This window comes from Bombyx mori, chromosome 23 (genome assembly GCF_030269925.1).
Source record: "Bombyx mori chromosome 23, ASM3026992v2".
Lineage (NCBI taxonomy): Eukaryota > Metazoa > Arthropoda > Insecta > Lepidoptera > Bombycidae > Bombyx > Bombyx mori.
Window position 1 is genome coordinate 21,427,588 of NC_085129.1, and position 17,315 is coordinate 21,444,902.

Sequence of the window (17,315 nt, forward strand, 5' to 3'; positions counted from 1 at the left end):
ACTTTCCGAGCGTGCTTGTATTCTTGGGGTCGATGTCTATTTCTCAGTAGTTGACTGTCACTTGGCTGTGTCGTATCGACACTGATGTCCTTAAGCGACAGTATGTAACTAACCATCAGGAGGGATGTATTCTCGTCTGCCTACAAAGACAAATAAAAAAAATTAGAAAAGAAATACCGGAGCGATAAAAGAATGTTGATGCTCTTAAATTTAAGAAATTAAGACTAATTTAGCTCAATCAAGCTAATGTTAAAACAAATACATATTTATAATATACAAAATGTAGAACAGTTATTAACACTTTTTAACGGATATGCGAGGAGCGAATCTACTTAAAGTGTTCCCTTTTATATATATGTATAAGCGCTTAGTTTGGCACATGAGAAAGTGTAATAAAAGGCTTTTAATTAGTTACGAAATTTAATATTGAGCTGTATGATATGATACCTTCGCCTTTCTTGTTTTAAATAATGGAACTACTAACCAGTGGTGCCATGTGCACTGTAATTGCAGTAGATTCACTGTAATTTTAATGTCTACTATTTTGCAGAAATACAATGTATGTAAAACACTATGATGAATTTCAAGTTAAAAACGGCGTTAAACAAAATGCACTGTGCGACTAAAGCACGTGAGCATAAGCAATGATAGGGAAAGTCTCACAAAACTTTCTTTCAGTTGTATGGATGGTATCTCTGAGACTTTACTGGGTAATAGACTAAACTTTATAGATAATTATTTCTCGACAAGACTTATATTTAAGTGTTTTGTATTCTCTTTGTGTACTTTAGATTTGATTCGGAATATTGCGGTTAATAGTACTGTGTGATTCTAGTCTATTAGTAGTTTAGTTCCTTAAGCATTTCAGTCATGTCATGTTATATTATATTGTTAAGTTAATCAAAATATCTGAAAGAAGCTCGAGAAAATGAAGATGAAAGACCCTCTACGCTTAAAAGAAAAAAATATATATAAGCAACAATTTCGCAATGAGTAGTTACGACATGAGAATTTCAAAAAGTTGTTGCGACGTGATTCTAAATAATACTAAATATCCATGTCATGCTGCATCTCGTATGATATACCAACGATTGCTGATATTGGAGTATTGAAACATCTATTTTTTTTCTTATCCCTACCTATTTGCTGGTAGCCCAGAGGGCTATTCCAGCAACGCGCCGATGAGTAGGCGATTTCACGAGCTCAATCTGAGAGAATAGTTTGCCCTAGCAAGAGCAGTGCTTAGCAGAATCTGCTACCAGATCGGAATCGCGACCCAGTGAGAAGATCCGGCGAGAAATTTAGTGGGTCAGTCGTGACATTCGTCGAGCTCGGAGGACGGTATCCGGCATTTGAGGACTTAAAAGCACCGAGAGTGGATCCGGGGGATCTGACAAGATATGCTTCGGGCGACGGCGGCTTAGCGTTGCCCCATCGCCTTCGAATACGTAATTAGCGGCGGCCACGATAACAGGATTACCGTGTCACGCCGCTAAACGCCTATTTCTAAATCTCAATCTTATATTGCCAGTGTATTTAAAAAGACGTCAATATCATTAGAAAGTACACAACATTGCGGAAATGAAGTTATCAACTTTTGTGATTGAGCACAATATCTCATAGGGTCATGGATCATCTAGATGAGTTATTGCTGACGATATTCACAGATTCTGAGACTTAAAACAAAACTTTTATTTGCGTTTGGAAAGCAGAAATTATCTATAGACTAGCTGACCCGGCAGACTTCGTAGTGCCTAAATCGATAAATAAAAGACCTAAACTTTTGTCTGACGTCACCCAGTATGCAACTCGTCTACGTGCATGCATGGCGAATTTGACACCCAGACCGACATCCCGGCATAGCAATTCATCATTTTATATACCTCGCGATTTACATACAACCTCCCATGTCTTCATCCGACAAGATCATGTGCGTGGTCCTCTGGTACCACCATATGCTGGTCCGTTCAAGGTTGTCAAAAGGCAGCCAAAATTCTTCACTGTCGAAGTTCGAGGGAAGCTTGTAAATGTCTCCATAGATCGTCTGAAGCCGGCCTACATGACGAGAGTTCCAGAAGGTGTCTCCAACCACGCCTGTTGAAAAGACCACAAGAAGCGGCCGAAAGATGCTTGATTACTATTGACCGTAGTCACGGTCTCGCCGGGGGAGTGATGTGGCGACTCACTTACCCGCCACTACTTGGGCAACCACCTTACAATTTGACAAAATCACTGTCGCCTATGAATTCAGGCAATCATCTATTATTGTCGTTCAACACTTCGGCAATCTTGAAAACTGAGGGCAGTACATATCGATATTCGCTGTGCTACCCATCGTTCGTGTCAGTGCTTTACTACTCCTATATGTACGTTTTTTATAGTACCACTCTTCACTCTTGTTATAGTTTGTTTGTGTACATACTTATCTTCAATAAAGTATTCAAAGCAGTACATATTTATACTCACTGTGTAAAACATCCTACGTGTCAGCGCCTACCTAATACAGTTAGAAACAGCACTAATACAACTCCATCTACAACCATTATAAATGTGATTTTTAGAATACATTAAAGTATTTTCATTCCCTGTAAAATCACAGTATTTTTCTAAAAGGTTTACTGTATATATATTTTAAAAACACTGTAAATTTACAAATCTGATCTGGCAGCACTGCTACTAACTGTCAAATTAAGCAATTATTGTGCATTACATGATTACAATCAAAGAGTAAAGTGATTTATGATTACAATGGAGTTTATCTGTTAGTATCTACAAAAATGTTCAACAAAGTTTTCCAACGCGCACTAAAATTTCGATTGAAAAAGACTTATCCTACGAACATCTATGATCTGTCTCGGGGTTCTGCTGTGGCTGTGAAGCGGCCGTACAGCGACGAAGTCCGCAGAGCACACGAAACGACCACTACGATCGGGCCCACAATATTCGACAAGATCATATCTAAGGAGATCAGAGCCGATATCATATACGAAGATGATTTATGTCTTGCTTTTAACGACATAGCACCGCAGGCGCCAGTACATTTTCTTGTTATTCCAAAGCGTAGAATAGCAAGGTTGCAGGATGCGGAGAACAACGACAACGAGGTACATATTATTATATTCACCCTATTCATGTTAGCCGACCTGTGCGTATATCGATATGAATCATTGTAGCCAAACATTTAGTTTCCACTCGCCTGTGGACTTAAAACTAATTTGAGATGCAAGCTATACTCAATTGTAAACTAAAAGACATCAATAAATGTATGTATGATGCGAGCTGAACTCGTACAGAGTTTGTTCAATTATAAATTTTGTTCTTACAAACTAATACATTGTGCACACACACATATTCAGTGTTAGTTGTATGAAGTTAACCTTCCAAACTTTATTTAATTAACTGTTATATTGAAACATAAATGTTAAAGATTACATTCAAAACTCTTAAAATATTCTTTTAAAGATGAGGAATAAAAATTTGATCAAATTTGATCACACAATGTTATTTCTTAATCTTAAAGTTCATAGCATAATTACAGTGGTACGACATGAGTAATCAGTATGGAACTCGTATGTGTAAACTTTCTTATCAAAGTCTTGTTTAACTGATAAGATGAATGCTTATTAAATGCATAATGTTTCTTCATGATTAAATTTCTTTATCATCTTGGTTTTTAATTCAGCTCAGAGATATTTTGCTTTTGAATATGAGTTATTAAAATTAATCTTTTATGTTTCTGGCTGACTATGTTATGCTTTTTACTATGGTGCCTTATTGATATTTTAAAGATTGTTGTAAAGGTTTGAATTCAGAAATGTATGGATTTTGTCCATACATATTTTATAATGACTAGGGCTAATGATGAAATGATCCAGATTATTATTATCTCCCCCGGACAATAGACTTCTGAAACATCATTAATATTTATAGAATTATACCAAATCAATGCAGCTAAAAATAAATGATGATAAGAAAATTTCCACAATCATCAGCTTTCAATACTCACTCAGGGTCCATATTATTGTTTTAAAAGTTTTACATTTGGCTTCTGTTTCACCTTTTTCTTGTCTCTTTGTGTCCAATACTAAATTAATTCTTTCAATTGTGCTTCTTGCACATTGGCTGTATAAGCATTAGTTCGAAAGGTTGTCAATAGATAGCACTCCTATGCAAGTTACCTCACGGTGACTAGAATGCACCGTTTTACGGAGATAGATCAACGTTCATAGTCGTCGTGGCCTAAAGGATAAGACGTCCGGTGCATTTGTGTTGAACGATATGCACCGGTGTTCGAATCCCGCAGGCGAGTACCAATTTTTCTAATGAAATACGTACTTAGCAAATGTTCACGATTGACTTCCACGATGAAGGAATAACATCGTGTAATAAAAAAATCAAACCCGCAAAATTATAATTTGCGTAAATACTGGTGGTAGGACCTCTGGTGAGTCCGCACGAGTAGGTACCACCTCCCTGCCTATTTCAGCCGTGAAGCAGTAATGCGTTTCGGTTTGAAGGGTGGGGCAGCCGTTGTAACTATACTGAGACCTTAGAACTTATATCTCAAGGTGGGTGGCGCATTTACGTTGTAGATGTCTATGGGCTCCAGTAACCACTTAACATCAGGTGGGCTGTGAGCTCGTCCACTCATCTAAGCAATAAAAAAAAATAAAAAAAAAACGTTAATGAATAATGACTGGGTTTACTTACACCTTTTTTATAATTTTTTATTGCATTGATGCAATAAAAAAATAAAGTCAGTAGTACAATGATAAACAGTACTGTAAAATTTTAGCTGTACATTGTGGAATACTTTACATTTGATTGTTAGCTCTAGGTTGTTGTGTTCATAAATAATTATTTGTAATAATTTAAGAAGTGTAAACGGTATATTATCATTAATAATATTTATTTACTTAGCAAATAAAAATATATATTTTGTTGTAAATTGCATAATATTCTTAATTTGTTCTGTAGTTATCTGAAAGAAATTGTTTTGAGCAAAAAAACTGCTTATTAAATCATTAATACATAAATGGAATATTCTAGGTCATTAAAACAATAAAAAAAAACAAAATGTGTGCAATTCACACGTGGTAGAAGTGAAACCTTCCAAAATTAAAATACAATTATCCTAAACGTCTTAAGTATATGTAAAATTTTGTCATTAGTAAATAATTGTAAGGTAGCGCCCTCTGTGAATTGATATTTTAATTTCACATATAATCCTAAATTAAAATTCACTAAAAGAGCTTTCATACACACGTTAGTATTAAAAAATCTCACAGATGGCGCTGTATTAAATAGTATGTATATTTCTGTCTCATTCTTTGCTGGCTTCATCCTACACATTTTTGTATTTGTGTCTCTTACCTGTCGTTTTTTCCGTTGCATCCGGTTTGAAATCACAACGATTCTAAAGAAGTTTTCACTTCAATAAAATAATTAATTGCGTTTTCTGTACAATATTAAGAAAACAACATTTAAAGCCTTTATTTTCCACAAAGTATTCTTAAATTAAATAAAACTGAACTCGTATTTTTTCTCAATGACAGAGTTCAGTCAATCTATATAAGAAAAAAAATATTTTTTTTAAACTACAAAGGTTTTACAAGTATATTAAAGTTTCATAAAAATGTTTTTTTTTTTACTTAGATATTTTATTATTTGCTACTTTAACTTGATTTCTTATCATTTAACTCCACAGCTGCTAGGTCACTTGATGCTGGTAGCCCGGTCACTCGGTGCCCAAAGAGCTCCTTCAGGATGGCGTCTTGTGGTTAACAATGGCAAAGACGGAGCTCAAAGTGTTTATCATCTACACCTTCATGTTCTGGGTGGAAGACAGATGGGCTGGCCACCTGGGTAAGCTATATTAATTGCTGTAAACTCTGGCTGAAAAAGATGCATAAAATTGGGTGTTTTCTATTATTTAACCCCTTTTTAATATAAAATTATAATTCACTGTTTTCAAGATGAAACCAGTCCCTCTCAGTCTACATTAAACATGATTACTGTGCAACATATTATCATGTTGTTTGTTGTTCTAATGCTGAGTGAAAGAAAGACAAACAACATACACAATGACAGCTATAAATATATTGTATACGTCACTGATGTGTGTCAATATTCAATATGATACCTGTTATACTAATGAGACTTATGAATTATATAATTCTCATACTAGGTACTAAATAACAAGGTGTAATTTGGTAAACTTTGATTTGTTCCTTTTGTTTTGCAAAAAGATTTAAATTAATAATTTGATTTTCACATGAAATCAAATCCCAAATTTTTTCTCATACTTTTTGAGCATTTGTTCTGCATTTTGGTATCAATTTTTCAGATGAACATTTTCTGAAAACAATATATATATATATGTTTGTTATTCTTAACTTACTTCCTTGTTTCACTGATTTGTTTATTTTAGAAACAAACACTGCAATTGAATGCAAATAATGGGTTAGACCTAGTCATTAAGAGAAAAAAGTTTTTTATAAACTATAATAACATAACAAGCAGAAGATCAAGTGTATATAAGCTCAAAATAACATTTGTAATGAAATGAAACAAATGTATCACAGATAAAGAAATGAGAATATATTAATTTCTGTATTAGAATGTCATGTTTTTTTCCTTTGAAATATTAGAATTTCTGGTTCTAAAGAACTAGATTCACAATAGTTTGCATTAAACAATCTGTAAAAATCTGTAATTATTTTTTCAGTCAGAGTTTTGTTATTTTTGTGTCATATGAATACCAATGTCTATTTTGTTATTATTACTGAAATAACATAAAGTGCAATTGTTATTGGCCAAATTAATTATTTAGAATAGAATTTTTTTTTATTTTCTAATGTAAACTTAATTAGGGCTTGCATTATATTTTTAAAAACGTGAGCGTTTTTTTTTGTGATTAATTAATGAATAAAGGACATGAGTCATGCTTGTTGTTGTCCATGCCACCATTGCGTTCATCCACAATGCACATCCAGATTTATTTTTTCAAATAATGTATAAGGAAGGGTCTGGAGTGAGTTGCGCATTGGAAATTCAGGCGAACCCGAATGACATTGTTGTTGGTAATGCCTTGAAATGAAAAATAAATAAAAAAGCGCTTGCAGTTCTCATGTCTAATGATCATGATGGTCACGAAATGTGTATTGAAACGTAATACCGTGGTTTGTAGTAGTGCGTTCTGTCGTTTTATTGACAATACATATATCCAAAACGTTTCAAAACAGCTAAAAGCATTAAAAACTGACAAGAAATCAAATTGCACCTTACAGTCATTTTTTTATTTTTACAAAAATAAAAATAAAATCCTTCCTCCTTAATTATACAAAATTTCTAGTCACTTTATCAATAGGTGTCACGGTCCGCTGTGACAAACAAACAATCTCACACGTTTCATTGCGCTCGTTGCACCTCGCGCGCGTCAACCGATGTAAGCGGCTGGCTCTGTGTCAGAGAACGAGTCAAGATCTTGTAACTACAACTGCTCAGTTTCAACTCGATTGATTAATAGATGCGCGACCAGACTGTCTCTCTGTTACACTTAAAATGACATAAATACGTCCACAGAAACGGATCTTTTGAAATCTGAAAATAGAAAGTCTATTTTCTCAATGTAAGTTAAATTAATAAAGTCTTCCATGATCTGAAATTGGATCTAATTAAATAAAGACTAGCTATAAAGTAGATGTCATAAGGTAGAACATTTTTAAATTGTCAAAAGAGGCGGCTAAGTTCCGCCAACTTTCTTGCTTCGATGCATTCATCCGTTCCGGCTTGAGGAACCGGGAGCGAGGAGTACAGATAATGAAATACAATTCGTTTTGTGTTGTAAGTTTTACATTTCTTTCTTAGCAACCAACGCGTTTGTTGCCGACAGTCCGGTCCGAGCACCCATGTCCGTATCTAAATAGTAAATGTATTAAATAGTATTAATTAAGCTATGGAATGAACTTTGGTTGCCGTAGTTAGAATTCCACCATAGATAATAAATACACTTAAAATTCCACGCCGTTCCTACAGATTATACACGATATAAAAAACATACAGCCGTGTAGAGTAGCATTATTTACACTCTGGAAAAAAATACGACCGTTCATAAAAATAACATTAAATAGTGTTAAAATATCTAGTCATCATTAATATTCAAATGAATAGAACAATTAGAATTATTTAAAATAAAATAAGAGATTACTGGCCGGCCCAGACAAGTTTGCTACAAATATTTTTTAATATCTGAATAACGATAGAACACACTTCAAACTGTGGTATTAGTTTTAATAAACTTGAATCAATTGTTTTATGTTATGTGATTCGATAATAATATGAAAACATATTATCGGTTAATATTACGTTACGATCCATGTTTATGTATCGGTTGAGGGTAAGATCGCGTTATTGTTCTCTCGGTTTTTGAAATGAAAATACAAGTAGGAAGTCTGACGCGACTCTAGTACATGTTAAGAGTTTAAGTTATTTTAAATTCTGTAAACGAAATATTTTTGGAAATATACTACCTATTGAAATTTATAGGAGTGTTTTTATTGTACCAATGTCATTAATATCGTGTGGTAATCCAAGGCCTCGAGTTATAGCGAGCGGAGACGTCACGACTATACCTACATGTCTTCACACACGGATCGCTAAGATCAAATTTGAGCCATAAAATAGTTTTATGTATTATTACCTAGACCACTTAGTGAACTTATGTAACTTGGTGAGAAAATATATTGCGGTTATGAAAGTTGTTTTCAAAAAGGTTCTCGATAAAATCTCATTCAAGGTAGAAATTTCATAATGATTACCAGTAGCACGTCCCGTGTGGGTGTTGGCGTAGGTACTGCCGGCCGCGGGGGCCCGGTGTGAGGCGCCTTGTCTATCTCAATGTCTACAGAACGTACACAAATGTTCCTAAAATAAATCCGGCAGGAATTAGGCGATCAACTCGAACACTAATAAATAAAACTTCCAGTACAGTACAAAAATATACTTTTATTTAATAACAATATGGCGAAGCATAGAGCATTGGGGAGGCGCACGGGGCTGCGTACATGGGCGGGGGCGACAGCAGCAGCGGGGCACTCGCGTACGAGCACGGGGACGCACAAGAGCACGGGGACGCACAGCACAGCGGCACGGAGCACGGCACGGCCGCCTCCAGCAGCGGCCCGGCCGCCGTCAGCACCGACGTCAGGACCGTGGGCAGCGCCGCCTCGAGCAGCGGCGGTAAGCTCGCTACGATCGAAGCGGAGATGGTGTTAGCCAGGGTGGGAGCCAAGGCGGGCAGAACGGGAGCTAGGGCCGCCAGCGCGGCGCAGGGGGGAGGAGGCGTGCAGGTCGCGGGGGCTGGCAGAACTAGCGGGGCGGAGGGGCAACAACAGGCGCGGGGGTAAGCGGTCGCATGCTGTGAACATAATTATTAGTGTTTAAAAAAAAACACATACATACAATACCAACATCGCGAGATGTTCCCAACAAGAACTACAGGCAATAGTCACTACCAGAACTCTTTCATGGAACCAAATTGGATGGATTTAATATTGTACTATCATCGGAAGTACCCTACCGTTGCGTTTCATAACGATAAAGCAGATTCTGATTGGATCCCATGAGCACTCCGCGGACAGTCCCCGCGGGGGGATCGCATTATCACTGTACATAATTTATACACACACATTTGTACATATTTTTTAAAGCTATATTTAATGAAGCGTTTTCAAAAAGTAATTGCAGTTTCCGTCGACTGCAGCAGTCGTAGCACGTTTTTTTTTTAATTTTTTTAATTTTTTTTATTATGATTGAAGGATTACTGGTGGCCCGGAGGCCTTTCCAGTTTCACCAGGACAGGTGGGCGAGCAAAGGCTCAGCCAGGAGGGGTGGGATTTGCTAACAGCTACTCGAGCGCCTCCGAAGGAGACCTAACAGCTCAAGAGCAGCTGCTTCGCGAATGAATCTACTACCGGATCGGAATCGCGACCCGCTGAGAAGATCCGGCGAGAAACTCAGCGAGCTGATTCATGGGTTAGGTTGCACGGCGAACTCTTTGTCGAGTTCGACGAGTACGGTTACCGGGGTCCCTAAGCCTACTCCTAGTGTTAGAGCTGAAGGCGTCTAATGCAAAGGTTATTGGATCTGATGGATCCGTTAGGACGTGTCTAGGGCGTCGACGGTGACTGGCTCCTGCGTGATCAGGATTCGGGGAGTAGTCAGCGGCGGCAACGATAAGGCGATTATCATGACGCATAGCCTTATCGAAGTACCGTTCCGACGCTGACTTCATGTATTGCTGGATAGATTCGAGGCCTAAGTCGTCGTGTAGGTCAACGTTCCTCACGAACCACGGAGCTCCGACGGCTAACCTGCAAAAGCGGGATTGTAGGGATTGGAGGGTGTCTATGTGTGTGCGGGCCGCGTGAGCGAACACCACACTCGCGTAAGTCATGACGGGCCTTATGCAAGTTTTGTAAAGTGTCACCTTGTTCCGAAGGGACATTTTACTCCGCTTACAGATCATGGGGTAGAGTCTACCGAGAATAAACGCGGCACGGTCACGGACTGATTTTATATGCGGGCGGAATATCATCGATGCATCCAGGGTAACGCCCAGGTACTTGACCTTCCTGGCCCAGGGTATGGGTTGTCTAAAGAGAGTAATCGGGGGTATGAGATTCCTCCTCCTAATCCGGGAGGAAATCCGTGTGGAGCTTCCCCTCTGAAATAGCACCGCAGTACTTTTCACTGGGTTGATGTCTATGCGCCATTTTCGGAACCACTGTCCTAGGGCTAGGGCTGCGCTCTGAAGCTTCTTCGCGATTAGGGACTTGTTTCTACTGGAATAGTAAACAGTCGTGTCGTCGGCAAATAAAGCTAAATGGGTCGGCGGCGACCGGGGAATAACGTTAACAAATAAGCTAAATAGGAGGGGTGAGAGGACAGAGCCTTGCGGGACTCCAGCTGTGAGAGGTCGTGGGGAGGAGCGGGTTCCCTCGACTCGATATCGAAAAGAGCGGTTCGACAAGAAGTCCCGTATGATGAGCACGAGATTATCCGGCACGCCCATGTTGAATAGTTTGAAAATCAAACCGTTGTGCCAGACTTTGTTGAACGCTTTTGCGACATCGAAGAAGAGAGCTCCCGTGTATAACGGTTTTGGTCGATTAAGCCCCACAAGAATGTGCTCCGTGAGGCGGTGCACCTGTTGAACGCATGAGTGATTTGTACGGAATCCGAATTGTTCATCGATGAGAATGCCCTTGGATGAGACGAAGTCTCTGAGGCGTTTGTAGAGCAGACGCTCATACAGTTTGCCTAGAGACATGAGGAGGCTAATCGGGCGGTAGCTCGTCGGATGATTTTTTGGTTTACCGGTTTTATGTATGCCGATAACGTCCGCTTCTTTCCACACCGCGGGAAAGATACAGTTCGCCATAGCGGCATTGAAAATAGATGCCAACATCACGATGAGTTGGAAGGGTAGAAGTTTAATAACGCGGTTGGATATACCGTCGGAACCGGGAGCCTTGCGAGGACGTAGGTCCAAGTCTTTAACTTCCATCGGGGTGACGGGTGGTAACGCATGCGAGGGTGGCAAGGAGGCTCTGCGTTCTACCTCACTGTCTACTAATTCTACATGAACAGGGTCCACGGATAGAGTGCTGGGCGTGCACTGGGTTTGCAATGTATCGGCAAGTAGCTCTGCTTTTTCGTCATCATCGAACGCCGCGAGTCGGCCTGAGGGGCCTACGAGGGGGGGCATAGTTACTACCGTATCCGATTTGAGAGTACGAGCTAAGCGGTAGTAAGACCTTTGGGAGGGCGCGAGTCCTTCTAAGAAATCAGACCATCTGGCATCTCGGACTTCGGCGATGCGAGACTTTACGTCGCGTTGTAGGGCACGCATTCGAATACGATTTTCCGCGGTAGGATACCTGTCGTAAGCGCGTATCGAGGCGTTCTTAGCTCTAAGGAGTTCCCTAATATCGTCGGACAATTTAAAGCGGTAAAGGAAGTCCTCCGCTACAACTTGTTTCGATGACCTATCTAATGTCGAGGTGATGTGTGACGTTAAGATGTCTATGGCTTCGGCGGTATCCTGAGGAGACGGGGTAGAGTCCGGGCTAAACGGGAGCGATGGTGGATCAGATTCAGCCAGGTTGATGCCCAGTGTGTGCCAATCCACCACAGTCCTCGCGACAGGAACGGAATCGGGAGCGCGACCGAGCTTCATAACGACGAGACGGTGGTCTGAATCTAACTCTGAAACTACTTCGATCGAGTGTAAGCGCAGAGTTACGTTTTTTAATAACGCTATGTCGAGTATATCCGGGCGATGCGCGATATTTAGCGGGAAGTGAGTCGGGGTTAGCGGAACGACGATATCGAAGACGAGATCATCGACTAACGCGTCAAGCGGCCTGCCATTCGGGGTTGTGGTGTGTGAGTTCCACCTCATGTGTTTGCAATTAAGGTCGCCCGCCAGAATGACAGAGCTCCCCATGCCGAGCAGCGCACACTGTATTATTATCGAGATCTAGCAGAACTTAATTCAATCTTGCGTGAATTTATCTTTTTTTAATTTTACGTGTCATAAAATGTTAATATTAGATGTTATTTCGTATTTCTAAATAAATAAATAACATTAATTATTAATAAAAATCATTTAATCTTTATTTTCTTTAAAAATATTATTTTTAATACTGCAACTTTGTTCTAAATACACAAGAAATATATTTTACACCCCTAAATATATTCAAAAGACAAAAAAAAATTCGCATAACCTTCTACCCATCTTCCTCCGTCGAGTAAGTTTCTTCTCCCATGTTCTATTTTGCACTGTTGATTTTTAAGATAGAAGTTGATCTGAACCTATCAGAAATCGGTTAAGTACGTCTCGATTGGTGTTAATTCTGCTTGTTTTCCTGCTGAAATACTCGCGATTCCTCCTATATTCCTTATTGTTCGCTTCTTGAGCTTCTTCTGCTAATTGGTCCAAAGGTAAAACGCATGTTTCAATTACTTCTATTGAGTGTGAGAGGATTTTGTGTATACCTACTAGAAGGCATGTAGTACCAGGAACAATGTACTAAATAAAGTTTTCTTGTCTCTTCGGCATATGTCTTGTGCCTCCAAGATAACAGAAATGTTTGACTAAATCCAGATTGATCCCTGTTATTTTCGCTTGCATTTCTCCCATTTAGATTGTATTTTTGCTGTAAGACTACTTATTAACATTTGAAGTGATCGTGGAGGGTTTCTACAGTCCTCTATGTCATAATATTGTAGTATTTTTTCAATTATAAGGTTATTTTGACCTTTTTTTATTACTTGGAAACCATATATTAAAAATATGACGCCTTTTCATTGCGCTGAAAACAAAAAAAAAAATATGAGCGGGGCAAATAGGAGCAAGGGATTTCAACTAAATTTCAAAGAACATTAACTGTAGAATGCTATAACAGTGATTTCCCGGTGTATACACTTGCATACATTTTTAAAAGTCAACACTAATAAAAAAAGAAATTTTTTTTCAAGGACTACAGCAAAAACGTTATTAATTAATAACATTTCAATATTATAAGGTTCAAACTTACCTTAACGTATCCTCGATGATATAACAAACGATAAAAATGACCAATTATAGCACTTTAAACGACAAGAACAGACCTGTTCGCATTCTGCAATAAAGCAAAACTAAACAATACACTCGTGCTAGTACGCATAACCTATGTTTCGAGACTTCCCCTGTGTTGTATGGTGTTACACACTTATTTTTTTTTTTCAATATCGGTTATTTAGTTATACACCTGTGTAATAAAGGGAGTTTTAAGAATATTTAGAGGAGTATTATTTTTAATTAAGTTCTGCTAGATCTCGATAATAATACACTGTGCAGCGCCTCGATATCACTGCTTAGAACGATCTTATCCGGTGGAAGATAAACGGACGCGAGTCGTAGCACGTGTAGAATGTGTAGATGTATGGCATGTGTAGACATGTACATATGGGCGCAAACGCCACTGTTGGCAATAATTAACATAACAATATATAGTTTAGTTTATTCTATGTTAATATTTATTTATTATTAGCAACAAAACTGTTATTCTACTATATTTAATAATTAGCCTTCGATCAACAATAGTAACTAGATTTCGGGTCGGTGCATAAAATCCGTCTCGTCAAATAACAGCGCACTTGAAATGTGAGCTCTTATTTTGTTTAGTTCACTTCAAACACAGCCAATGTCAACCCGTCTCACAATACCGCAGTGTGTATTAAAAAGTTGCAAAATAAGGCCCGAAAAAGCAATTTAACGGCCGGAATATCTTACTTTCGGTAAGTACATGAAGTATAAACTATATTGTAAGCTTTAAACTTATAAATAATATTAAAATTTGAACAAAATTACCGATTTTTAACCACCGCTACAAATGTTGGCCAAGGCTCGGCCAACATATGGACAAACTTTTGCTTAACAGAACAGTAAATGCATGGAGTAGATTTGTGTTTTTTTTTTTTTACGGCTTAGATGGTTGGACGAGCTCACAGCCCACCTGGTATTAAGTGGTTACTGGAGCCCATGGACATCTACAACGTAAATGCGCCACCCACCTTGAGATATAAGTTCTAAGATCTCAGTATAGTTACAACGGCTGCCCCACCCTTCAAACCGAAACGCTGTTGTAATAATTTTTTAAAATTTGTTAGCCGCACTTCAAAATTAGTTGGTTAAAATTGGTTAATGCTGCTTTTGTGTTTGTTTGTTGGACTCTCATTAGATACTTAGCTTTCCATTTTTATTTTAGCTTTCCTAGCAATCACGTGTGCAGAATGGATCTCGATTGTCGCCAGAGAAACAAGAGATGACTTTTATAAGCCAGCTAAGATCTCCACTTATTGACACTGGACATCTTTGCCTTTCGTGCTCACGGCTACTGAAACGTGGCCGAAACATTGTAATAAAAATACCACGCTTGAAACCGTTTAAACGTTGTTTTATTATGTGCACTGGTCGCGAAAACTTAAAAATATATATTACACAAAAACGTAACGCTAATAAAATAATAAGTAATGTATAGATAATAACAAACATACATTTCCAAAACATAAAAAGTAAACAACTAAACTTTTACTTTAATTCATTAATAAATTATTTTAGTGTTAAGCGCGACTCCCTTACCTCCTGTAGTAAATAGAAATCGGCATTTCAAGAAGCAAAAATAAATAAAGCAAAACGATGTTAGTTCTCAGAACAATTAAGGGAAAAGTTACTTTATTTGTTGCAACTTAAGATTGATTTAACATTAAAAGTTGTTTAAAATATGTCTTTTTATTGGTAAGTGACAGGAGTAATTTATTGCTTTGCTCGTTTTATGTGACGAATGATCGCAAGTATTAGATAATGTTTTGGAGATTTGTAACTTTATTACTAGGTGCCATAGTTGTTATTAGTTTGAACGTAAAAGTGTTTCAAAACTTTTTTCTCCGTTTGTTAGTAAACGAATGTAGCTATATAAGAATATATTCACGCGGACAGTTTTTGCTTAAATTTTGTACGTATCCCTTGATCTAGTTACTATTTTTGATCGAAGTAATTAGCAGACACTGTTTTGATGTGAAAATGTTCAGAATATGTTTAATGTTTATATTATTGTTTAAAAACACAAATGACTTTATAAATGATTAAATATGAATAATGCATAAATATTAATAATAATTTATATTATAATTAACAGTACTAATAATTTAATTAAGTATTGTAATTGTTATGCAATGATGTTGTTGGCGCCATCTATTATTAGGCTGGATAATAACAATGTTAGTTAATATTACTTAAAAGTAATTCATGTAAAATAAATTAAATGTGAGTCATGTAAAATCACTAAAATATGTATTTTGAATATTAAGCTATGTTTTGTGAATTGTTTCGCAGTAATTACATTTGTTTGTATAAAAGAAGTTGTAGTTGCTATAACCAACACAAAATGGCTAATTGTGTAAAAACCACTGAATAACTCAGGCGTGGCTTTTTGTTGTAAACAAGTAATGTTAAAGTTTTATAGAATTGTATTGTATTTTCATTGTAAAAGAACTTATGTGTGTAAATCCTGGCTTAACGCCGACATACACGTGTGTGGTTATTGTACGTACCTGGATCAGAACGACGCTACAGAACAGCAGGATACACTTGTGCATTTTCGAACAATATATGACAATATGAACTTTCAAAATAATACTGCCCTATTTAAAACATTTCATTATCAAACAATAACGTAATTTTGTGTGAAATTTTCTAAAACAATCTTTTACGTGCCGATAAGTACAAGCGGTGGTTTGTGAAATTTGTTACATCAAAACGCCTTCTTTATTTCGAGGGGGTCGGTGTCTGTTTGTTGTGTGGTACCCAATGATCCCCTTAAGTGGCACCACGGTAGTCCTCTTAGTGGGATGTAGCTGAGCTGCGGGGTATCAAATAGAATTGACAATTAGACCTCATGTCTCAAGATGGCATCCACTACGTGTGTTACGGTAGCCAGTGCCCTGTCTTCCTCTACACATCAATACTTCAGTGTAAGTTTTAGTGCCCTGTCCTCCGTGTCCAGGTTGAATGGGTCGGCGGGCGGCGCGCGGCTGCTCGGCGCAATGTTTGCTTCATGTTCACGACATCACGCATTACAACACAACAATAATCAGCTTCGTAATCTGTTGGTTGCTGTGTGTCAACGTTCGCTCGCGGCTTGCTAATTCGAAATAGCCGGATCGTATACTTTACTGGTGGATTGGTGCACTGAGTCTGCGCACAGCACTCGGTCCCCAGCCGGGGATGGACATGGAACTTGCCCAGCGAGATGTGGTGTAATAATAATTTTATGGGGTATTCGGGATTCCTTTCATATTGATAAGTATCAAAAACTGTGTCATAGTAAATTAAGAGACATTGACTTCCCTATTGTTTTTCGGGAGTGCTGTGATAAGATGTGTGAGAACGTAGAACATAGACTTCATATTGATAAATTATATAAATCTGTGATACGTATTTTAAGTGAGTAAGCTGTGGCGACCTGCTGTCGCGGGACTAGTGGGTAGCGCAGTTATGTCACGGGATGGAATAAGTTCGTAAAGGAAGCTCACGCGGAGGCTCGATATAGGTTTCTGCTGTGGGTACAAAATGGTAAGCCCAGTTCTGGCATGACTTACACGCAAATGTGTGAATCTCGGAAAGCTTTCAAAGCAAAGTTAAAGTGGTGTCAAAACAACGAGCGTAAGATTAAGATGGACACAATCGCGTCCCATCATGTAAATGG

At 38.0% G+C, this 17,315-nt stretch overlaps 2 protein-coding genes across 2 annotated transcripts; one reads left to right on the plus strand and one right to left on the minus strand.

The window, feature by feature from the left end:
- Positions 1-2,718: 2,718 nt before the first annotated feature.
- Positions 2,719-6,141, plus strand: LOC692899 (protein kinase C inhibitor; the record flags this gene model as incomplete). Its single annotated transcript, NM_001046742.1, is given in 2 exon segments — positions 2,719-3,104; positions 5,708-6,141. Coding segments are annotated over 2 exon segments (489 nt in total). The 3' UTR covers positions 5,870-6,141.
- Positions 6,142-8,986: 2,845 nt separating this feature from the next.
- On the minus strand, positions 8,987-16,224 carry LOC101746337 (calphotin). Its single transcript, XM_004925951.5, has 2 exons — positions 16,162-16,224; positions 8,987-9,418 (listed from the first exon to the last, which is right to left on the minus strand). Exons 1-2 carry the CDS (start codon positions 16,204-16,206, stop codon positions 9,011-9,013), a joined length of 453 nt encoding a protein of 150 aa, XP_004926008.1. The 5' UTR covers positions 16,207-16,224; the 3' UTR covers positions 8,987-9,010.
- Positions 16,225-17,315: the final 1,091 nt, after the last annotated feature.